This window comes from Bos indicus x Bos taurus, chromosome 11, assembly GCF_003369695.1.
Source record: "Bos indicus x Bos taurus breed Angus x Brahman F1 hybrid chromosome 11, Bos_hybrid_MaternalHap_v2.0, whole genome shotgun sequence".
Lineage (NCBI taxonomy): Eukaryota > Metazoa > Chordata > Mammalia > Artiodactyla > Bovidae > Bos > Bos indicus x Bos taurus.
The window spans coordinates 94,677,798-94,702,830 of NC_040086.1; the positions used below are offsets into that span (position 1 = coordinate 94,677,798).

At 45.8% G+C, this 25,033-nt stretch overlaps 1 protein-coding gene across 3 annotated transcripts in view; it reads right to left on the bottom strand.

Annotated features, from left to right (window-relative positions):
• Positions 1-8,057: 8,057 nt before the first annotated feature.
• Positions 8,058-25,033, bottom strand: part of NR6A1 (nuclear receptor subfamily 6 group A member 1) — a 226,530-nt gene continuing 209,554 nt past the window's right edge. For 2 of the 3 annotated variants that reach the window (XM_027556241.1, XM_027556242.1), the window contains 3 exons: positions 19,553-19,674; positions 14,971-15,123; positions 13,166-13,254 (listed from right to left, as the gene is read on the bottom strand). In XM_027556241.1, the coding sequence (XP_027412042.1) occupies positions 13,166-13,254; positions 14,971-15,123; positions 19,553-19,674 (364 nt within the window). Of the gene's footprint in view, positions 13,255-14,970; positions 15,124-19,552; positions 19,675-25,033 lie in introns of all 3 variants that reach the window. The other variant, XM_027556240.1, reaches the window with a different exon arrangement.

The window sequence follows — 25,033 nt, forward strand, 5'->3', positions numbered from 1 at the left end:
TGATAAGGGTTTTTCTGTATGACTAAAGCCAACTATATATATATATATATATTTTTTTTTTTTTTGTAAGCAATTTTTTTCTGGGTTTTTTTTTTGACACACCCCAAGTCACATGGTATCTTAGTTCACTGACCAGGGATTGAACCACCGCCACCTGCAGGAGAAGTACCGTGTCTTAACCACTGGACCACCGGTGATGGTTTAGTCGCTAAGTTGTGTCCAACTCTTGTGACCCCGTGGACTGTAGTCTGCCAGACTCCTCTGTCCATGGGATTCTCCAGGCAAGAATACTGGAGTGGGTTGCCATTTCTTTCTCCAGGGGATCTTCCCGACCCAGGAATTGAACCCAGGTCTCCTGCACTGCAGACAGATTCTTTACCAACTGAGCTACAAGGGAAGTCCTTAAAGCCAACTATATTTAAAACCTAGTGTGTCTTCCTCAATATGCCATGTAAAACATTGTCCCCCAGTTTTATTGAGAAATAATTAACACACACCATTGTATAAGTTTAAGGCATACAGCACGATGATCTGATTTACATATTGCATTAATCATATTATGAAATGATTAATGCAATAAGACATTTTATTGTGAAAATATACACAGGACAAAACGTTTACCGACAATCATAACTGATTCTGTTGATCCAATATACTCTAATTGTACTGTGATATAATTTGCAACTTATTCCCCAATGTGCATGACCTCATAATTATGTCTTTTTTTACCCACAGAAGTTCTTACAGGATACACTTCTCTTGTATATGACTGAATTCAACTAGTATCTCCATTTTAATATGATTTTGTTTCTAGATTGATACCACTCATCCTCTGAATTTAAAAAATAAATATTCCAGCAAATATCCTATTATCACCAACATATTGCTTACATGTGACAACAATGAAAAAACAAGTGCAAAGTCTTTTGCGCTTCTTTTGATGGGATACTTTGTGAAGATTTGGGAATGAAGTTAAAATATTTTTTAGTTTTTACAAATCATGGAGTCATTCTAAAACTACTTGACAAAGTATCTACTACTTGACAAAGTATGAAAAGAGGGGCAAATGTGCTTTCTCCACCTTCTTAAACAGGACAAAGTGTCTTTCAACATCACAGCACCATGGAAAGAACCAGCCTGGCTTTGCCAGTCTCCTCACAAGGCCTTGAGTCTAGAGAAGAACTGCCAAGGCGCTAGTGGCAGAGACTCAATTAAATCCCAACTCTTCTGTATTCTTGCTGTGTGACCTGGGACCTCTCACAGCTGGGACCTCTCTCTGGGTCTCATATCCTCTCCCATAAAATGAGGACAACATGAAACAACACACATAACATACTCAGCGGCTGCCTGATATGTCATATATGCTCAGTAAATATTAGCAAAACGCAACCAAACGGACCGAAGGACTGGCAGGTCTGTCCTCAGGGGCCCTTTCTGCGTTGAGATTGCAACATCATCCTGAACACTGTTTGCCCTTCTGTGATAGAATGATTCACCCCCACTTGGGGAACCCTCAAGGAAAGGCTCAGGGCTGATTTATTTCTGAGTCCACAGCAGCCAGCACAGAGCCAGCAGCAGTGTTTGTTGAATGACTGCTTGCCGCTATACCCGCAGGCTGGCTGTGAGTGTACAGTCCTGCTGCCTGTTTCCCTACCTGCCCTCCTTCTCTGTATGCAGTCAGCTGTCACTTTACACCACTCGGGCTGGGCGTTCCTCACCCCAGGCATGCTGGATATTTAGACATCCTTTTCCTCTATGCCACCCCCTCTGCCCTCAGCCTTACTGGATGAGGGCTTGCTGGCAGTGGCAAGGCCCTAACACAAAAGGGCCTCCTTGGTTCCCTACTAACCATTCCACACCTGTGGTCAGTCTCAGACCCTCTCTACCATCCTGGAGGTAGTTAGTGTTATATTTTCCCCTTCACCTCCCATGAGTAACACTTGAGAGATAAGGAAACTCAGGCTCAGAGAAATGAGGTGTCTTCCCAAAGTCACAGAACAGGATGTGATGGAATTAGGATTCAAATCTAGGCAGGAGGAGCTGGGAACCTGGGCTTGCAGGCAGAGTCCTCTTCACTCCGTGGGAGCCCCTGGGTGGCCTATTTGTCCTTTCCTTCCAGTTCCTGCCTAGTGGTCTCAGGCCATGAGACCCACCCAGAGGGGAAGGAGGAGTGTAGTCCTGAACCAGGCTCCCTCCCTCCGTCCCCAAGTAAACAAAGCCCAGGGTCTCTCTTCTAAGTGGGGACTTTCCCAAAGTGCCAGGCGTATTTCCTGGAGGTGGACAAGGAACAAACAAACTAGAGACCCAGAAACTGAAATGGAAAAGAGAAAGAATCATCAGGCTGGGTTTGGGGTACAGTGTAGAAAGACAGAAACCACAGAGAGACAGAAAATGAGAGGAGAGAAAAGGGAGACCTCCTGACAGTGTAACAGACACAGAGATGGCCAGACAGAGGGAGGGAGAGACAGACAGAGACAGAGAGAAGAGGGGAAAGTGGGGTGGGGGGTGTTGAGAAGGAATGAGTGCAGAAATGGGAGAGGGAGAGGGAAAGAGAAAGAGAAGGGAGAGAGAGACTGGCTGAAGCAGAGAGTGAGAAAAGAGAGAGGAGCAGGGGCCCTGAGCTGGAAGGAGAAACTGTGGATGTGAAGACCCCTCGCAGGGCAGTGGAGGGGGTGGGGCTGCTGGCAGCAGCAGAGGCTGTTTCCGCTGCACCCCTTATCAGCCTGCTGCCAGATGTTCAGATCCGATGCCAATGTCAGAGCAGTCCATAGTGCGGGGTCAAGGCCGTGGCCAGCGGGAGCCTCAGCTGCAGTGTGGGGAGGAGGACTGGGGGGACGGCAGTAGACCTGCTTGCTCTTCCCCCTCTGCCTCATGGCTCTTGGGGCTGGACCACCTGGTCAGGGTGGGAGAGACCAGGTGTTTCTGGGGGCTACTTCTCTACTCTGAGAGCAAGGACTTGTGGAGGCAGAGTGGGGCTCCTGGCAACACGTGGAAATGTACATCCTCGCACACCCCCATAAGCAAGGAAGCACATGGACACAGACTCACACACGTGCACGTGAGTGTGCAAAGCCACACGGGGGACAAGTCACAGTCCTGCTCATCGCTGTTCCACCACAGCACCCCTCTGCTGGAGCCCTGCTCTGCATGGAGAGCTTAGAGACCACCCACCCACCCCGACCCGGTCCCCCACCCCCCAACCCCCTCACCTGAGCCAGGACTACAGCCAGAGCTGGAGAAGTGACTCTGTGGCTGGCAGGGTTGCCAGGGCCCACCTTGGTCTATGAATGAGAATCTGCATGCCCTCAGGACTGGGCTGTGGGTCCTGAGACCTTCTAGACTATGAGGCCTGGTGGAAACTCCCAGGAGGAGATGCAGGAACTGGGCGTCTGGGCAGTGCTGGGGCTCCAACCTTGGGCCCGGGCCTCTCCGCCATGCTCCTGGAGCGTGCAGCCGCAGCTGGGGCCCCCTTCCTGGGGTAGTTTATCTCACACTGCACACGCTTGGCCCTCAAGGGGTGACCCAGCCTTGCTCCCCACATTCCTCTTTAGCCATGCAGCCAGTGGGCCCCACACAGCCCTGAGACAGGGCCTGTACTTGGGGGTGGTCAGGAGCAACCACTCAGAGACACCCCACTGCCCTCTTGGCCCCAGCCCTGTGCAGCTGTGTCTTTATTTCTCTCTGCTTTTGCCTCTGTCACAGTCTATCTGTGTTTGCCTCCATCTTTCTCTGGGAATGTCCCAGCTTCTAAGATCCTTGAGTGGGACCAAATCTGGAGATACTCTGCTCTTCTGGCTCACAGTGGCCAGCCTCTATAGGAATGTGTAGGAGAAATCAGGCTGCGGGCGAGGGGACGAAGATCTTGGGCAAGTGGAGGCCTAGACTTGCAATGGGTGAACTGGGGTGGCCTGAGCAGCAGAAATCCAGACCCCCTCCCACCCACCTTCCAGGAGACAGCCCAGATGATGGACACTGGTCAGGGCCTGGAACTGGTGGGCTTCCCCATGTATTAGTGAAGACTGGGGGGTGAGGGGCAGGAGGAGGAAGCTGGGGCTGGAGGTCTCTCGGCCTGAGAGCCTCCTTCCTGTTTGTAGGGAAGTGACTGCCTCAGAAAGCTGCTCAGGGGAGGGGAGGGAGGCCATGGCGACTTCCGGGAAGCTGGCCAAGGGCCTGAGGCCACCCTCCCTGTGCCCACATGGGGCCTACTGGCCCTGGCTTAAAATAGTGCAGTTCCTCCACTGCTGCTGCCACTGACGCCCAGCCCAGAACTCAAGAAGGGCTGCTAGTTGCTGCTCATGCTACCAGCAGAGGCCTAGAGCTGAAGGGATTCACCCAACTTTCTAACCCTCCCCAGACTGAAGCCAGTGGCTGTGTCTTGACAACGTGTGTGTGTGTGGTGGGGTGGAGGGATTCAGAAAAAGGAGGCGTTCCTGGGTCAAAACCCTGTATTCAAGTCCTGCTCCAAGACTGACCATCAGCTGTAAGACTTTGGTCTGTCTTGTCTCTTTGAGCCTCAGGTTCCACTGATGTAAAATAGGGTGAGTGCCTGGCTTTTAACCTAATGAAACCACATAGGTAAGCTCCTCAGAACCTTGCCAGTCAAACAGTAGACACAAAAAACGGGAGTTCCTTTTGCCTTTCTTGCTGGCTGTGCCTCAAACTCCTCAGCCTGAGGAAGGGCCTCCTTGAAGCTTTCCTTGGTACCTACACTGCTCCCAGGACTAGGTGTTGAACAGGGAAGGTCTGTGGAAAGGGAGTTTGCAGGGAGGGCAAGGATGGGGCTGTGGTCTCCATGGTGAGACTTGTTGCCAAGGGAACAAGACTCCAAGAGCCCTGGGTCTGACAGTTGGGCACTTTTGCCATAGGATCTCAGAGAAGCTGATTACCACTATGGGCCTAAAAACCTGGTGGGCAGCCAGGCCAAGTGAGAGGAAGCAGCTTCTAGATTTCCTGGGTTTCTGCTATTGGGAGTATGAGGGGCTGCAGCTCCCTCCCCTTCCTTTTAGGGATTGACTTCACAGAGCCTCTCCTTGGAACCAGCTACAGTGAATCCTCCTTAAACCCCCAAGACACAGACACGGTCATCTCCATTTATCTCCCAGGGGCAGTGAGGACCAGAGGGGTATCTATCTGGGCCAAGGCCACACAAGGTAAAGGAAGGAGTGAAATTAGGACTCAGGTGGTGAGACCCCTTGTTGATGTGTATATTGTCACACAAACTGCCTGAGGAAATGACCCCTGGGCAGGGCTCCATGGAGTCACTTTCGACTTCATCCTAACACCCTCCCCTGTTCACCATTTCTGGGGGTTTCTGGCTCCAGACTCTGAAAACCCAGAGCTGCCAGCATACCGTTTCCTCCTCAGTTAAACAGAGATGATGTTACCTCAGAGGATTTGCATAAAAATGAATAAGGAAGGATTTCTGCAGATCCTAATAGTGGGCATTCAATCAGTGCTGGTTTTTATTCATTCCTGAGGTTACCTACAAGTTGTATAACCTTAAGCAAACTACTTACCTTTTTGGGTCTTGGTTTTCTTATCTGTAAAATGGGATCATCAACTCCATAAGACGGCCCTGAGGAATCAGTAATCAAATGCACATAAAATACTTCTCTGTACAGCACTTAGCTTTGCTCTATATATGTTACTTTATTATTCTTTACTTCCAGGTTATTGCTTGGCACTCAAAAAAAAAACAAAAAAAAACCAAAAAACAGTTCAGCATTAGTTAAGTAGCAATTTATAAATTTAGAGCAGTGTCCTCAATTTATTCCATGGAACACTGTCCCAACAGAATTTTACCAGGAGCAAAGAATGCTCCATGGTCGAATACTTTTGGTAGACCCTGGGAAACAAAATTAAAGCTTTCTTCAGGTAGGACTTCTCAGGGCCTTTAATAAGCCATCAAAGGTTGGGAACCAATAAGAGGAAGGTAGAAAAAGTGCAGTATTTCCCGGACTTTTGGCAGAACTCCTATTTTTTTTTTTTGGCCCCTCCATGGAGCCATATATGGGTTATCCATGTTCTGAGAAACCACAACATATATTTGGGACAACAATGCTTTTCAGATCAATTTGGGTCTGTTCATTCATCTCTTATAGAAATTAATCCTTTATGAATTTAATAGTTTTGTTAAGAGCAAAAAGTTCAACCAAAGGCCATTCCTGAGCTTTGTTACAAACTCCAGACATTCACATTCAGCAGTATTTGAGCTGCTACGGCCGAGCAGGGAGGAAGCTTGTTGTAACTTTGGTATCAGATAGACCTGGATTCAAAAGCCAATTTTGTCACTTATTCACGTGTCATTTGGTGTAAATGGCTGAACTTCCTCAAGCCTCAATTTGCTTATGAGTGAAATGGGGTTGAGATCTAAACCTTGCAAAATTCTTGAAGATTACAGGAGACAGTGTATGTAAAACACCAACCCTAGTGCCTGGCACTCACTAGGCTTTCAGCAAATACGTTCTCTTTCTTGCACCTCTGAATTATCTGTTCCCTCCTGTGGGGCAAGGAAGAATCTACTAATTAGTTCTGCTGCTTCCTTTATTCTAAAACCATCTCTTTCAAACCTCAAGAGCTCTCTGGTTGCTTGTGCTAGAGGAGGCTGAGGTGTGGGAAGGCAGCTGGACTTCCCCTCATTTCACACATGGGATTTAGTAGACTTTGACCAGACTCCTCAGCCTTTTACTTTTATTTCTGTATGTGTTTTTGGCTGTGCTGGATCTTTGTTGCTGCGCAGTCTCTCTCCAGTTGTGGCAAGCAGGGTTTGCCACTCTACATTTGTGGCGCGTGGTTTCTCTTGTTGAGGAGCATGGACTCTAGGGTGCTCAGGTTGCAGCAGTCGTGGTGCACAGGCTTAGTTGCTCTGTGGCATGCAGGATCTTCGCAAATCCTGGGTCAAATTTGTGTCTCTTGTGTTGGCAAGCGGATTCTTTTATCAACTGAGGCACCAGGCCAAGCCCAGACTCCTTAGCCTTCATCTTTCCAAACTGAAGACCTTTCATCTCTCCCATCTGTCTTCATAAAACCCTCAAACCAAACACTGCCACTCCTCTGACTGTATGGACTGCAGGATTACAGGACAGTTGGGCAGATCTTAGGTTCAAGTCAGGACCCTGACATTTAGTGTGTGACTTTGGGCACATACCTTGACCTCTCAGAGCTTCTGTTTTCTCAGCTCTAGGAAATTTATTTTCTGGAAAAACAAGTATGAAATGGTTGGACTAGAGTGACAGACAGGCAGGTCACTCAACAGCACATGTGGTCACTGAGGTTTAATTCTTTCCTGAGATGCAGCAGGTGGCTTTCCTTCCTCTAACTCTTCAATGTGGCATTCAAGGTTCCCAAGGGCTTCTCCAGCTTCAACTCTCACTAAAACTCCCACCTGCCCCCATTCCTGCCATGGCAGCCCGTTGTTATGTCTGGGTATTTTTACGCTTCTGACTCACAGCTGGACCTTCAAACATGTTGTTGACCACTCTACCTGGTCTGTCCCCCTCTTCCTGTCTGGTGACTTTCTTCAAGGCCTGCCTTTAATACTCATCTGTGAAGCTCATCCTAAGTCCAGAGACTTTTCAGAGCCTCTATTTTCTCAACTCTAGAAAACTTCATCTATTTTCTGGAAAGACAGGGATTAACTGGTTAGACCACAGTGACATACCGGCCCATACATCTCAACTCTAGAAAACTTCATCTATTTTCTGGAAAGACAGGGATTAACTGGTTAGACCACAGTGACATACCGGCCCATACACATCGGCATGTATCAATACATCCTGAGTTTCAATCGTGATCCCACTGTGTGTGTGTTTGCCCCTCCCATTAGACTCAGTTCCTCTAGTTGTGCCACTTTCTGGCAGGTTAGTGTCCCTTCATCAGTATTTAACTTTCATTTCTTCATTTACAAAGTAAAGGTAGTAATTCTTGAAGTTCAAGGAGGTTCAGGTTTGTGAAAAGTCCCAACACATTGCTGAGCACAGGTCTGAAGGCAGAGCCCACTCCTTAGAACAACCCATCGTCCCGCCTCAGAATCCCAGACATGCTTCACAGACAAGATGCCGTGTGCAGAAGGATTCACATTTATTGGTTCAAATACAGTACCTAACATTTGCTAAACATGCATTTCACACTAATTGGTCACATTTCCACAGGTAGTCAATTCACAGAAAAGGGCCCATTCCTTGCCAGATGGCAGGGTGGGAGGTAGCAGAGGGCCTGGGTAGCAGAGCCCGCCAACTATCACTTGATCATGCAGGACTGATGGAGCCAGGTTGGCGGGCAGCCCTTGGCCGGCCCTTTGGGGACAAGGGCTCAGAGACATCCTGTTTACTCGACTCCTGTACAGGACTGTGGGTAGAGGTGGGCCTCGGGCAGGTAGCCCAGGGGGAGGCTCATGGATGCACGTGCCATTGGAACTCCTGAAGGTGGTGTCATGGGAGGTGGTGCTCCCTGTGCCTTGCATCATAGGGAGGAAAAGGAGGCCTCTTCAAGGGGATGGCTAGTCCCTGGCTGGGCAGGTGGGAAGGACTCCCCAGACATGGCCCAGACATTACAATGTAGCCACAAGCCCCTATCGCAGGCCTGGGATGGCAACACAGACAAAAACACCCAACACTCCAGGCTAGGCAGGGTTTCTTTCTCCACAGAAACATGTAAACAGAGCAGGAGCTACAGTATTCTTTTCCCACAAGATTCCTCAGAGAGGAATACACCAGGATGTCACTCAAGAGGTAGTTTTTTTTTTTTTTTTTTCATGGAAATTTGAGTCAACAACATTATCATCTAAGACATTTCAGAGAAAGAAAACAATGGTCACCAAAGGGCAAAAATGATCCTTTGGCTGGCAGGGCTGGCTCCAGGACTTGGAAGACTAGCCTCCACCAGTTAAGACAAATTTTTTCTTGGGCTTAAAGCAAGCTCTTGCCTGATTCATGGCTTCCCTTTGAGCCTGCAACTGATTCCTGAGCAGGCTGTAGCCCATTGAGGGCTGCAGGCCGAGAAGGGAGGCCAGATGGGTACTGCATTAGGCAGAGGAACCTGGCATCATGTGAGCCAGTAGAGGCAGGGTCACTGTGGTTCATCTTACAGGACAGACTGAAGTCTTCCCAAGTCTCAAGGGAGCCCAGCTCTGGTCAAAGAGGAAGCCCCACCGTGGTCTGTGGGGCCCCTGCCTCTGAGGAAACAGTCCAGGTCTGGCTCCTAAGCCCAGAAAAGAAGCTGTTGCTTGTGGTAGCCAGGAGATGGGTTTCTGGGGACCCTGTAATTAAATACACATCCCTGAGCTGTGGCCCTAAAAACCCTTGCCTCAAGGCTAACCACTTTCCAGCACCTGGTGGAATGATTGCCGTTTCTTATCCTGAGACACAGATAAAACATCATTTCACAGACACTGGACATAGATGCATCAAGCTGAGGGAAAAGGGAGGAATGATCAGATGCAAAAGCAGAGGGGAGTGCAGGGGGACTCTCATGGATCAAGTTGGGAAAGTAAGAGTGGTGGGTTTTAGTGGGGGTTTTTTTTTGCCTTTAAAAAATTTTTTTTTAACTTTAAAAAATCAATAAAGAAAAATTTAAAGTTTAATAAAAGGGTTGGTCTAAAAAATTGGATTTCTCAAAACAATTGCAGAATTTTAAAAAGCAACAAGAAAAGAAGACACAGACCAGGGGCCCAGAGCTAAAGACTTGGAACCACTGCTCAACTTCCTGCCCTGCTGGGAGGCCAGTCTTTTTACTTTGTCCAACCTTGGACATGGCCTAGATGTTGCCAATACTGGGTTTGTCTGTCTCTATCTGTCCCATTCCCCAGTAAACTGAGAACAAACAAACTAAGGTAAGAAATGGGCAGCAGAGCAAGGCAGCTAGCTCAGAAAGCCCAGGGTTTTAAGGACTTGGTGACATACTGGCCATGGCAAGACTCCGTGCCCTGACAACAGGTGGCAGGTGTGAGGCAGGGTGCTGTGAAGTGGGTGGCTGTCATGATGCCATGGAGACCCCTCAGGTGCCTCTACCCCTCCTCCTCTGGATCTGCTTTCCATCCCTGGAGGTTTGCCCACCTCACTATGCAACAGGCCTGGGGGATTGGGTATCCTCTGAGACAGGTGGAGTGCTTTGAGACAGGTTCTGGGGAGTCTCTCCAGACTGAGGGTAAAACCACCAAGCCTGTGAAAGACTCCAAAAGCCAACAAAGGAGCCAGAGAGCGTGAGTTGTGGGTGAAGTTCCAAGATTCCATAGTTTTGTCTTGGGTCAAGAAAACATGCAAAGGGAAAGGAAGAGAAAAGCTTGTATGTTTCAATGCAGTGCAATGATTGGGATTCTCCTTTAACACACAGCTTTCAGGGTCATATTTTTATGGTGGAAAGGTTCTCACTCCAAGTGAGTGCTGTTGGTGGCAGGGGATCAGAGAGAGGACAGAAGAGAGGGGAATTACAGACAAGATGCACAACTTTTTTCTTTTCCACTAGCAAAAAGGCTACCTGTTAACCAAACATCATGGAAAGAAAGGCAAAAAACAACACATCAAACCTCCCCCTCCAACCTTTCTCTGTGTCCTTCAAACTGAATTCACAAATACATCTAGTGGCTGACCTAATGTCTCCACACTGCTAGCTACACTCCTACCTTCCTCTCATAATACCTGAGTTTGCGACGCAACACAGTCACTTTACCCTGTTTAAAAAAAGCCCACGTCATAAAAGGACTGGGTGCAGAAGACATTAAAGGCGGTCCACAGGTCAGGCTCCGGCTCGGAACACATGGCCACTTGGCTCAGAGATTCTGCAGGGCTCTCGGCAATGAATGGGCTCTTTGTTCTGTGGAATCTGCTGCAAACATTTGTAAAAATGGATTTGTACAATGGCAACTTGCAGAACCTTTCCCCACTCCACAAATTAACAACTTGCTCTGTTTAATGCTGCAGTATTAAAGAGACATGTTCCTGCCTCATCAGAGAGCAATTCCTTTCAGTACCCGACCCAACCAGTAAAACACTTAAGAGAAAAACAATTTGAAAAAAATAATGATGATTTGACCAATGGAGGTCTAGCAAAGAAAGATAAGCACACAGGAGCTGTCTTGGAGAAGGGGTCTCTGACATGTGTATCCTCCCCTACTTTGAGGAAAGTGCCTCGGAGTCTGACGTGTAGCCAAAGACTGTGATCTAGTTTGGTTAAATAAAAGATCAGAGAAACAAAAATACTGTGAAATAAACAGATACATACAAATCTTCCCATTGACTTGTGAAAAACATTCTGGTTGGAGCTTTTCCTGAGGAACATGTCTCTCCTTTCCTTTTTTTTTTTTCCTTTTCTCAGAGCAACTGGAGAAACAACATTCAGAAGAAATGCTCTGAGTTTTAGATCCATCAAAGGACAAAGTCTTCACTTTCTGTACCCGTAACAATTCACCAGAAAGAAAAAATTACAATCTGACACAGACTACCTGATATGCACACAGTGTGGTGGCCCTCTGAGTAAGTGTACTAGGTTGGGCTGGGAAGAGAGCAAACGGCCTTTGACTAAACAGGCAAAAAAAAGAGGTCCTGTAGGCCCCTCAGCCTACCCAGGGATGTAACCAGCTAAATGGCCTGTCTGCTGCACTGGCTGTGGGAGGGACCTGGGTTTAGGCAGGGACAACTGCTGCAGTAAGGCAGAGAAGGAAAAAGCGCCTGAAAGAATTCCACGACAGACCTGGTGCGGCTGCTGGCCAAAGCCAAGAGGGTGAGGGACGTTTCCCGGGACTAGGTGGGGCAGGTAGTGAAAGAATAAGGGGTCAAGGCCACACCTGCAGAGGGGGCAGCCAGGCCTTTAGGAACATGAGGTAGTTTAAAGCCCCCCCTTCCCTTCCAGGAGCTTTGGACTCTAGGCCTCCAGACCTTGGTCAGCCAGGCCACGGATACTCTAAGGGGCAGCTGAGCCACGCTGGATCTTGGGCTTATTATTCTGAGGAAACCTTATCTTATTTTGGGAGACATTAGGAGAGCCTGGAGTAGAATGTAGGGGTAAAAATTCTGGTCAGGAGATGGATGAATGGTCCTTCCAGCTGTTTGAGAAAGAGATTGCAGTTTCTGATTCAGATCTGGAGGTGGGATGGGACGGGGTGGGGAGATAAACGGGACCTCCAAAGGAAGAGTGTTCATTCTGTTAGCAGTCTGGCTTTTGTCCCACTAACCTCTGAAGGTGAAAACAGAATAAATCAGTAGTGGGCATCAGGATTTAGAATGACATTTTGTTCAGCTGTTTTTTCAAAGGGTCAATAGGAAGTCACGTTTATAAGGGAGAGGCGATGAGTGTGAGGAGAGTAAGCAAACTAGGTAGCTGTGAGTCCCAAGATAGCTTGTAGGCTAGTCCCAAGGATCGCTTATCACCAGGGCTTTGCCTTGGTGAAAAGGTGACAGCGGCAGAAATTAGTACTGGTGGTATGGATGGAGGGGAGCGGAGGCCCCAGAGTGTGATGTGAGCATAGAAACCCTTCTCCCTGAGGACTTGCTTGGAGGGTGGACACCTAACTTAGATTTGGTCACTGTGCCCAACTCTCAACTTCCATGCTTTCCAAAGAAAAGAGATGGTTAACTCCTCATCTCGTGATCTGTTCCCAATGTCTCACTCACTCTGCTTAGTAAACCTCCTAACACCACTTCCCCTTTTATGGTGTGCTCTTTTACCTGGTAATTCTGTAGCTAGAAAAAGGCAATTTGCTCTCTGACAGACAAATATATGAGTCTGCTGAGAACGTGTGGAAAAAGTAGGGTTGTTGACACCCTTCCCTTTCCACTGAGGTAGTCATCTTTGTCAACATTATGGAAATAGTCATCTCAGCCCCATCCCACCCTCTCCCTCAAAATACAAAAGAACTATCTCTAAACAATGACAACACTGTAACATTAAACATCTTCACATTCTGTAAACTGCAAGGAAATGCATTGGCTGCATTCACACAAAAGCATGTGCATCATGTTGAAGGCCATACATTCAACTCTGTCGTGAAATAAATATATAGAAAAATGAGGTTAAAAAACAAGACAAACAAACAAAAACTCTTCTTGCTGTGGAGGCAACTGGCAACGCTGCTCCACAGCCTCCATCTTGGTCTCTCTGGCTCTTTCTTCCGGAGCCTGTCCTGCCCACCCCAGGCGTTAGGGTTAGCCTGAGGAGGGGTGCTGAGGACAGGTCACTCCTTGCCCACACTTGTCTTGCAGGAATGCAGCACCACCTTAAAGAGGAGGGGCAGCTGCTCCAGGGGAACATTCACCATCTTTCCTGGGAAAGGTGGAAAAAGAAGAGTCAGCTTTGGCAGCCAGTGAAATGGTGTGTTTGCCTCCTCTTGGGCTGGGGAAAGAAGAACACTGCCTTTTTGAGTGACTGGGGTGTGGAAAGTGCCAGGACTATTACAAAGGTAAAACAGACTGGGCTAACATTCTAATATGCAGCCCCATTTCGGTGCCCTAGGGAGTCTAGTAATGGTGCAAGCTATAATTCTGGCTACTATCCAAAGAATACTGAACTCTGTGGTAAGTGTTTAAATACATTATCTCATTTAATTCTCACAATATTTCTGTATGATAGATATTATAACTTTTTATACCCATTTTACAAATGAGGATTCTGAAACTGAGAAGTATTCTTAGATGTCCTCTTAGAGAAACTTATATCCTGTTTTATTTCCTAGCAGAATCTTTAACTAGCATTCTATGAAACACTGCTCTTCAGAATGGTATAATGGGAATAAAATGTACTGAGGAAAGAGGTGGAGTTTACAGGGGAAGATAAATTGAGAAATTCAGGGTTAAAATAGGTTTGCTTGTTTTAAGCTGGAGGACTTCTAAGAGCATGCAGTGTGCTAATATACTTTGTAAATATCTGAGGCTACAGTTCTCCCTGACACAGCACTAGAGTTACCGGGGAGTTTTTTTTTTTTTTAAATACTGATGACCAGGCTCCACTCCATTATCAATTAAGTCAGAATCTCTAGAGGTGCAACCCAAGCATGGGTATTTATTAAAAGCTTCCCATGTAAGTCAAAGGGTTGACAACTCTGTCAGTTCTGTGGGGGAGAGTGGGGTATAATTACTAACTTCTCTCTATTTCATAAAGCACCTGATTCATATCTTGTTTGGAAGAACATAGTTTTGAAAATGCTGAGACATAAACTACCAAAACACTCCTAAAATTCTACCAGTTTATTTAGGTCCAGGTCATATCTCCTAGACTATTCCGTGGCCCAAAAGTTAAAAATTGATTTTAATAGATTGAACATTTTTTCCCTTCAAAAATACATTCCTTAATTTTACAGAAACAATCTTAGCCCAGACATCACAATTCTGAGTTGCCCCTCAGTATGTGCAAGATAACAGTAAACAAGATTCTTTACCAAACGAAGTAAAACAACAACAGTAAAAGCCAGGATTTTATGTTGAAATGGACTTATTTAAATGTTAAGAAGCTCAGAAGGGGGTCAAGATCACAAAACAACGACAACAGAAGTTGCTTTGTGAACACAGGATCTTTGACAATTATTTTAAAGACACCACTTTAAGTGAAAGATCCTCAAAAACCTATAGGCAATTCTACTCAATAAAATTAATTTTAAAAATTGAGATATAGTTAGTTCACATGCTGTAAAACCCACCCTTTTAAGGTATATAATTCAGGAAATGAAGTTAATATGAAAAACTTTGAGCCTGTTTCCCCATCCATAGAGTGGTCAACCACAAGTCTTGCAGAAATTGTTCTGAAGTTGAGTAACAGGCCACCAAGTACCCTGCACTTTACAGGAGCCTAGGAAATGTTAGATTCTCTTCCCTACAAAGAAAAAATAAACTTCTCATTATAATGTAAATTTTTCTGAGGGCAGGGCTAGTACTTCTTTTATTCAGCTGGTGATGGGCCTGGCATCAGCATCCCTGAAAACACTTTCCTCATTCCCTTCACAAGTTAAGAAAACCAAGGAAGGACTGGAAGCCCAGGACCCGTTACCTGCAATATAGCGAATCTCAGGTAAGCACATCATGAGGTCAGGAAAACGGTTCGGCTGATGTGTATATTTATATTCAGTGAAATCCTGGCAAATGTACCAATATCGTTTGTTCAACTGTTCCAGCTGAGAGGCACTGGTCAGACCCCTGATATCTGTGAAAAAAGACCACAGGAAATGGGAGGGACTTCCGCCAGCTCCTTGAATATGTGTATCTTTCACTGAAAAGTTATTAAACACTGTCTCAACAGGGGATTTTTTTTTTTTTTCTGACATGGAGGAATAAAAGCTCTGGGTAAGAGAAGAGAAATTAGATAAACGAAAAAATTGTCAAGGACTATCACTAGACTGAGCTCCTTGAGGGCTAGGCTGTCATCTTTCTCAACTTCATACTCAGCTCCCAGCACAGGGTTTGGCACAAAACTAGTGGATGCTGAACAAGAGACTGAATAATTTCCCAATTTATCCTTCACAATAGCTTTAAATTTGCTCTTTGCTGGACCCATTCAGAAATCATGCTGACACCTATACTCTCATGCTTGTACACACACTCACACATGGTCTCCTGTGTGCTTCTACTCAGACTATTCTATTCTAGTTGCCACTGGCATTCTTGGGTCCCTCCAGTTTTTGTTTTTTTTCTTCATATAAGCATATCTTGTCTTATTGTGCTTTGCTTTACTGCACTTCACAGATACTGCATTTTTGACAAATTGAAGGTTTGTGGCAACTCCGTACCAAGCAAGTCTATTGGTGCCATTTTTCCCAACAGCATTTGCTCATTTCATGTTTCTTTGTCACATTAGGTATCTCGCAATACTTCAAACATTTTCATTATTATAAGATTTGTTATGTGAATCTATGGTCAGTGATTTCTGATGTTACTAAGTCGCTTCAGTCGTGTCCGACTCTGTGCAACCCCACAGACGGCAGCCCACCAGGCTCCCCCGTCCCTGGGATTCTCCAGGCAAGAACACTGGAGTGGGTTGCCATTTCCTTCTCCAATGCATGAAAGTGAAAAGTGAAAGTCAAGTCTCTCAGTTGTGTCCGACTCTTAGCGACCCCATGGACTGCGGCCCACCAGGCTCCTCGGTCCATGGGATTTTCCAGGCAAGAGTGCTGGAGTGGGGTGCCATTCCACTGTAATTGTTTTGGGGTGCCAGAAACTATGCTCATACAAGATGGTGAACCTAATCAGTAAATGCTGTGTGTTCTGACTGTTCCTTTGGCTGTTTCCCTGTGTCTCTCCCTCTCCTTGGTCCTCCCAATTCCCTGAGAAACAACAATAGTGCAATTAGGCCAATTAATAACTGTACAATTGCCTATAAGTGTTCAAGTGAAAGGAAAACTCACATATCTCTCACTTTAAATCATAAGCTAGAAATGATTAAGCTCAGTTTAAGAAGGCATGTCAACAGTCAAGACAGGCTGAAAGCTAGGCCTCTTGTGAGTTAGCAATTGTAAATGCAAAGGAAAATTTCTTGAAGGAAATTAAAAAGCACTACTCCAGTGAACACAAAAGTAACCGAAAGTAAGACAGCCTTATTGCTGATAAGGAGAAAGTTTGAGTGGTCTGGATAGAAGATCAAACCATCCACAATATACTTAGGCCTAAGCCTCGTCCAGAGAAAGGACAACTCCTTTCAATCCTATAAAGCCTAAGAGAGGTGAGGAAGCTGCAGAAGAAAAGTTTGAAGGTAGTAGAGGTTGGTTCATGAGATTTAAGGAAAGACGTGGTCTTCATAAAAGGGTGAGGTAAAGAAGCAAGTGCTGACATAGAAGCTGCAGCATGTTATTCAGATGATCTAGCTAATAAGATAATTAAAGAAGATGGCTACACTAAACAAAGATTTTCAATACAGACAAAACAGCCTTATGTTGGAAGAAGATGCTATCTAGGACTTTTCATAGCTAGAGAGTAGAAGTCAATGACTGGCTTCAAAGGACAAGCTGACTATCTTGTTAGGGGCTAATGCAGCTGATGACTTTAAGTTGAGGACAATGCTCATTTACCATTTCAAAAACTCTAATGCCCTTAAGAATTACACTAAATCTACTCTGCTTGTGTTCCATAAATGGAACATCAAAGCCTGGATGACAGGATATCTGATTTACTGATTTACTGGTTTACTGAATACTTCAAGTCCACTGTGGAGAACTACTCCTCAGAAAAAAAGATTCCTTTCAAAATATTACTGCTCACTGACAAAGCACCTGGTCACCCAAGAGCTCTGATGGAGATGTGCAGTGAGATTAATGTTGTTTTCACGCCTGTAACACATCCATTCTTCAGCCCATGGATCAAGGAGTCTTTTCAACATTCACGTCTTACTATTTAAGAAATACATTTCCTAAGGCTATAGCTGCCCACAGATAGTGATTCCTCTGACGGATATGGACAAAATAAATCAAAAACCTTCTGGAAAGGATTCACCATTTCAGAGGCCATTCCTGAGTCACTGAAAGAGGTCAACATATCAACATTAACAGGATTTTGAAACAAGTTGATTCCAACCTTCATGGATAACTTTGAGGAGCTCAAAACTTCAGTGGAGAAAGTAACTGCAGATGTGGTAGACATAGCAAGAGAACTAGAATGAGAAGTGAAGCCTGAAAATGGGACTGAACTGATGCAATCTCATGAAAAAAATTTTAACAGATGAGTTGCTTCTTATGGATGAATGAAGAAACTGGTTCCTTGAGATGGAATCTACTCCTGGTGAAGAAGCTGTAAAGACCGTTGAAACAGTAACAAAGGATTTATTTAGAATATTACATAAACTTAGTTGATAAAGCAGCAGCAGGGTTTGAGAGTACTGACTCCAATTTTGGAAGAGGTTCTACTGGGGGTAAAATGTTCAAACAGCATTGCATGCTATACAGAATACACTGATGAAAGAAAAAGAGAATTCATGTGGAAAACTTCAGTGCTATCTTATTTTAAGAAATCACCACAGCTACCCCAATCTTCAATAACCACCACCCTGATCAATCAGAAGCCATCAACACTGAGGCAAGACCATCCACCAGCAAAAAGATTATGACTCACTGAAGGCTCAGATGGTGGCTAGCATTTTTCAGCAATAAAGCAATTTTTTTTTTGAGGTATATACTCTGTTTTTTAAGACAAAATGCTACTGCACACTTAATAGACCACAGCATAGTATAAATATAAATTTTATAGGCACTGGAGTCAAGAAATACATGTGACTCACTCTATTGCAACACTCACTTCACTGTGGTCGTGTGGAACCAAACATGCAATACCTCCAAGGCGTGCCTGTAGATGTCTTTCTCATGTATGTGTATATATTATAGCGTTCATATACATATAAACACACACAATCCCCTTTCTTCATACACAGAATATATTAATAAATATTCTCTATATAAATCTTACCCTGCCTTTGAGGCCCTACTATCAGATTTCTCTTTCTCCAAGTAGTTGTTACTGATCTCTTCCCATTTAAGCAGTAGAGGGTGTTTTTTGGTAAGATTTTTTTAAAATGTGGACCATTTTTAAAGTCGTTATTGAATTTGTTACAATACTGCTTCTGTTTCACGTTTTGATTTTTTGGCCAGAAGGCACACGGGATCTTAGTTTCCTCACCAGGGATCGAACCTGCACCCCCTGCATTGGAAGGTGAAGTCTTAACCACTGGACCACCAGGGAAGGCCCTCTCCCCTCATCTGAGGCTCAAGCAATGTATCAAGTGCCATCAGAATGTGTACTTCTTGAGGCCAGGAGCCTGGGATCTAATTTATTGCAATGTCTTTAATGCTTGACACAGGGCCTGGCCTAAGGGAGGCACACAGAACACCAGACAAATGCATAAAAGGTGCGGAAGCAAGAGGAGGAGGTTCAGTTAGTACCAAGGGAGGAGTTGGCAAAGAGGAGGGGATCAAGAGTCTCTGGACTAGGAAACTGAATACAGGAATAGACCACTTTCAATGTCACAGGCAGCAAAATAGCCCAGTTCCACTCTGAGCAGCTTACTCACATGCTATTCTGGAAAAAAGGGAACACAAATTCTCTTGCATATTCTGGTTACCAGCAGCTACACGACGCCACTTCGCAGGTAATACTCTATGTAAATCACAATCACCACTCTTCTAACTAAAGCCATGCTTGATATGGGCGTGAGTTTTTGAGCACCTCCACTCTGCCCTGAAGGGGCCCGTCAGAACCACTGCTAGCTTGTCACAGATTCCTTATCTCCCATAGTTTCATCAGTCACTCTGCTCTTCTTCAGTCACTGGTAAACTTGTGCATATTTTAAATGACGCATGTACTGTCCTTGGTGTCTGTGTTTAAATGCACTAAAACTGACTAAACAAAGCAAATCCTCTTCCTTCCTCTATGAGTTATAGAGGCTGTGGCATTTAGGTTTGAAGAAAAAAATCCAAACCATGCCCTGCACTACAGTGGGGCAGGGTGATGAGGAGGGCAGCGTAGGACTTCCAAGATCAGTACCTGTATGATGCCACAGGCCTGAGGGTAAAGGGGGTAGGGGGGAATCATGAGGGCAAATATCTGCTGGCCAAAGAAAACTAAGTCCTTTCTTCCTATCCTCAGTTACTCACCTTGATTTAGGAAGTTAATTGCTTTCATGCAAGCATACTCCTCATTGCTCACTTTTAGCTGATGGAACTTGTGATACAGGTAGATGAGCCGCTCAATCACCTCCATCCCTTCATCACTAAATCTGGAAAATAGACACAGGTGTTAATAGTGGGCTCTGACTACCAGTGGAGGTAATGGAAGGGAGACAGAAGTCTCCTACAGCTCCTTAAGGCAGATAAGACAGGAAAGAGGTTGAGCTTGGGGGAAATGGGAATCCAGAAGCACTTGTGAAGGACAGGTGAATTCATGGTTTCTCTAGAGGCCAAGGCAGCTCATACAAGCTGCTGTTCTCAAGGTCAATTAGGGTCAGTCAAATTCAAGTTCAAATCCTCCTCCATCACATACAAGCTCTAAGACTTTGGGAAAGTCCTTGGACCCCTCTAAGTTTTGAGGATCTCTTCTGTAAATAACGCTTGCCTGCCTGGGGTGCAAGGCTCAATGTAAATGTAGAGAAATACATCATTAAGATACTGCTGCTGTGATGCAGCCTTCAGTAACAATGGCAGCTACCATGAGTTGTGACTCTATGTGTGCAACTGCCACAATGAAGAAAAAAGCTGCTGACTGTATCTAAGTTCACTGTTTCCAGCAGGGCTACTGGCAGGCCTGACTTCAGCTAGGGAGGGAGGGAAACATAAATTGAGCCTCCATGTCATGCCAGTCTCTGTGCTGGGTACTTTATATGTATGATCTCATTTAATTTAATGTTCTCAGTCCTATGGGCTAAGTGAGATTACAATTACCACTGTACAGATGAGACACTGAAGTTTCAAGGAACAGAGGAGACTGGTCCATAAGCACATGGCTAGCTTGAAACAGACTGAGAACCCTGAATCTGGGCCAACTCCCTAAGATCTTGTTTTTCTCAAAATCCGAAGTGCCCTCCATTAGCAGAGAAGACTCAATGCTGACCATGCTGCTTTCTTTGGATGAGAAGTTAGTTCCTTGAGGCAAAGACCAAGTTTTAGGCAAAGGAGCCCTGGGCTGGGGGACTAATATTCCAGGTCATAGTGAGGAATATCTTATACCAAAAATGGAGATACTCCCAAACCAAGAAGGCAAAGACTTAGTGGGGAAATAGGAGTCTATAAAAGCTGGGTTCAGGCCCAGTGTCTAGTCTTCTTGTTCCAGACAGCTGAGTCACAGAGAAGGTGCTTAGCTGCAGAGCTGCTTCCTGGCGACATGTTCAGATCTGGGTACTGTAGCCCCTTGCCAGGCAAGAAGGCCGTGTCTGGGTAGGGTCCAGAACTCCTGGGGATATTCTACTGCTGTCTGGGTCCTATTGCTTTCTGTGCTGACTCTGAAGGCTTTGCAAGGGCTTGGCTTCCTGGGCAAGCAGGACATTTTCTCTTCCCTGGGGAAAGTCTGGCTCTAGTTGGGGCCAGAGGCACCTGCACTTCTCAAGCAGCAGGGGGAGCTGCAGCAGCAGCGACTCGCAATCCAGAGCCCCGCCCCTCTGCCTCAAGGCTTGGCTCCCAGTCAGTTCACTGATTTGAACCAGCATGGCTGACTCTGTTTCTCTCTGGCTCTTGGCCCAATGGCTTTTACAACTTTACTAATACTTTCCCAGATTGGTTGATAGATTTATACTTAATAACCACTATAATAACCATATCTACTCTTCTACCATTTGTTGAGTGTTTGCTACTTGCCAGATACTTAGTTAAGTATTTTACATACATTATTTCACTGGATATTCCCAATAAATTCACAAAATGGATATTATAATCCTCTTTGTTCACACGTGGAAACAATGGCTCAGACAGATTGTTTACCATACCTTTATTGTGGTCTTATATTTTACCTTCTTGAAAATCTGATAATCTGTGAGATAAGTAATACCACCTTCATGTTAGGGATGAGGATGCAGAAGAGCTGTCTTCCCCAACGTTGCAAGTGAATAACATAAGTAAGTGGTGGTGGGGCCAAGGCTGAACGTTTTCTCATCCCAAGCCTGTTGCTTTCTCAGCATTATGTTGTCCATCTCCTGACCGTCTTGTTCTTAACTGGCAACTGGGAAAGGCCACTGCAGGAGGTCTGTGTTCCCAGAGCAACTCAGTTCAGCGCCCAACCCAGAGTGGGTGCTGCACTTGCTGCAGTGCACAGAACAGCCCCTCCACTGCCTCCAAGATGCTGAGACCTGCAGCAGGCAGTGTGCCCGGGGGGTGAAGATCACTCCTCATCACAGTACTTTGCCAGCTACTTCTATTCTTGAGACGTAAAAGGTCTTTACTGAAAATGCCCACTAGTATCTGTGTGGAGGGGTAGGGAGGAGATGGGATGGGGTAGGGCATGAAAGAGGAGGATGCAAGTAAAGCAGCAGTGTCAGCATCTGTCTGGTGGCCAAGCAGTGTAGCAAGCAAAGATAACGTGCTCTCCCCTCATCAGTAACCTCTTGCCCCAAGTGCTCACTCTGGCTCTGCAGACCCTGCAGGTGTGTGGCTGGCAGCCAGTCCCCCAGACAGCAATGCCAAACCTATTCCTAGTTGAGTCTTGACCTGAGGGACACAAAAGAACTCCCACATGCCTGGCTTGGGTATATGACCCAGCTCTGCCCTCTCGCTTGGGGAGAGCACATACCCGTTTTCCCAAGTTTTCTAGGACAGGCAACCATCATGGACCCCTGGCAGTCATGGTGGGGGGCTGGCAGCCAGCCCGGCAGCCCCCACTCAGTCTCCACAGCCTGACTGCGAAGCTTTCCTCCACACCCCGCATCCCACCCCCTGATAAACAAATTGTTCTCTGTTCCATGGGCCTGCTTTCTCCTGCAGCCGTGCCTCCTCCACATCTGCCCACTCCACAGTTCTAACGCCCCTGTATTCCCTGTCTACAAATTATCAGCACTCAAAGGCAGAAAGCAGGACAAACACACCCATTCTTCTTCTAGGTTACCATTACACAAGCATGCTGGGACAAGGAAAACACGCCTGCAAGGATCCCCCAAACCACTGGACCATTCAGTCAGCAATTGAAGCTGACACTGTGTAAGTTATGTCCCATTAAGGGAGCTGAAAGGCCCAGTTGTCTCTCTTTCATTCATCTAAATGCACCTACTCCCAGAGGCAGTCATCGGCCACAGCCTTAGAGGAACTGCCATCTCAGCACTCATACAGACTCCAAGATGAGAAGACAGACTGTGGCTGCAGGACAGAAAGTCAAACTTTTGAGAAGGCTAAAAAATGTAGCAATGGTAGAGTCTGGGCTTTGGAGCACAACAGATCAAGGTGATAATCTCAACTCCATCTCTTTTAGCTTTGCAGCCTTGAGTTTTCACTCTTTGAACTTTTGCTCCTCATGTGTGGAACAGAGATAATATCAGTATGGTCCCTTACGGAAGTGGTGAGGACTAAATAAATAATGTTTGTAGAGCACTTAAGGTGGATTTTGGCACAATAAACAGTCTCTAATCGTTAGCTATTATCATTATTAACAGCAGCAGCAGTAGCATCACTTCTGTTATCACAACCAAAAGACAAGACTGAGTTTCCTTGAACCTACAGCTAGGGCCTTAGCAAGGAAGCTAGCAGGCAACTTTCCAGAGATCTAGCAGAAACGGAGCTAGTGCTCACAAGATAGACATGCCCATTAAAGTCCATCTAGTGCAAGGCATCTTCTCCTAAGAGTGAAGGAGTCTTGATTAGGGCCAGGAGCAGTCACTGGCTGGTGCTACAATCTGCTTTAAATCAAATTCACCCAGCTCACTGTCTGATAACAGCCTGATTAAGGAAAATGGGCACCATAAATTTGATTCAATATTTGAGAAAAGAAAAGGAGGTGGTCATGTATCATCTGAGAAAAGTCTTTTCATGACAGCAGGAACTCACGTGCATTCAGCAGTTGTGAAAAACTAAAGGCATTTTGGGGGAGTGGGAGTAATGCTGGAGCAGGCAAGGTAGGAAAGAGCTATGGCCAATTACAGACTCCACAGTCTGGGTTTCCAGCAGAGTGGGGACTGCCTTACAGTGATGAGCCCGATTCCAAAGGTTCTTGTCCTTCTATTTCCTCTGGCCTCCTGGGCAGTTCCACATGCATCTCAGACTCTGAGTCAATCTCAGACAGGCGTATCTCTCTTCCCAGGCTCCATTATCTTGGTTAAGAGAACTGGTGCCCACTTGCCTGGCAGTATCCCAACTTCTTCACTCACTGAGGTTTACCTCCCACTGACTTTACCTCCCTGGCATCTCTTAACTCTGTGCTGCCCTCTCTAATCCCATTGTCACTGTTGCCTTGTCCAGGACTTGTTGACTTTTCCTGGGCTATGGACCAGCTTCTTACACTGTATTCTAGCCTTATCCATGCAACCCATCCTGAACTCTATAGCCACAGCAATCTTTGTAAAATGCAACCTGACACGCAATTGCTTCACTTTAAAATGTCCTATGACTTAATACCACTGACACAATAAAATCCAATTTTTTTTAGATTAGCATTTGAGTACCACGATGACTTGTCTTTCCTGTATCTTTCTCTCCTGTCATTCCTCCCCTCATTTCTCTCACTCTCAGATGTATTCTCCCTATACTCTAATCCACAGGATTGCATTTTGGTTACATGTTCAAACCACTCACTCAGAATCTCTCTAATTTTTAGGACTCTGTGTTATTCTCCTGCCTGCCTCCTATTCTCTATAATCTGCTTACAAAAATTCCTCTACAAGATGCAGCTCAAAAGTCTTCTCCTCTTTGGCAAGCATTCCCTGATCATGCAAGTAGAGGTACTTATTCCCTAGTCTATGCTTTCACAGTCCCTCATACGCCCTCCTCGGAGAAGGCAATGGCACCCCACTCCAGTACTCTTGCCTGGAAAATCCCATGGACGGAGGAGCCTGGTGGGCTCCAGTCCATGGGGTTGCTAAGAGTCGGGCACGACTGAGCGACTTCACTTTCACTTTTCACTTTCATGCATTGGAGAAGGAAATGGCAACCCACCCCAGTGTTCTTGCCTGGAGAATCCCAGGGACGGGGGAGCCTGGTGGGCTGCCATCTATGGGGTCGCACAGAATCGGACACGACTGAAGCGACTTAGCAGCAGCAGCATACGCCCTCCTCAATCTCCACTAGTATCACCCTGAACTGTAGATTCTATCTGCTTCTATTTGTCCCACAACCCCCTAAATCAAGAATATGAGCTTTCATCTCAGAGTCAGAAAGCATGTCTGCACCATATGTTATCTCAACACCTCTCCTCCCAGCACACACAAAAGGTGCTCAATAAATCAGCGTCACATCAGAAATGACATGCTGACGTTTAACTTGTATTTTTCCACTGAAGAATTCCATAGTGGAGTGGGAGTACTAACAACGAATCTATTTCCTATCCTCAGAACTCACTTGAGAGCTCAGCTGCAACTCATGTTTCAGAGTTAGCACTGTTCAACAGAACTTTCTATGATGATGGAAATGTTCTATTGTGTATCTGCAACTGTCCGATACAGCAGCCAC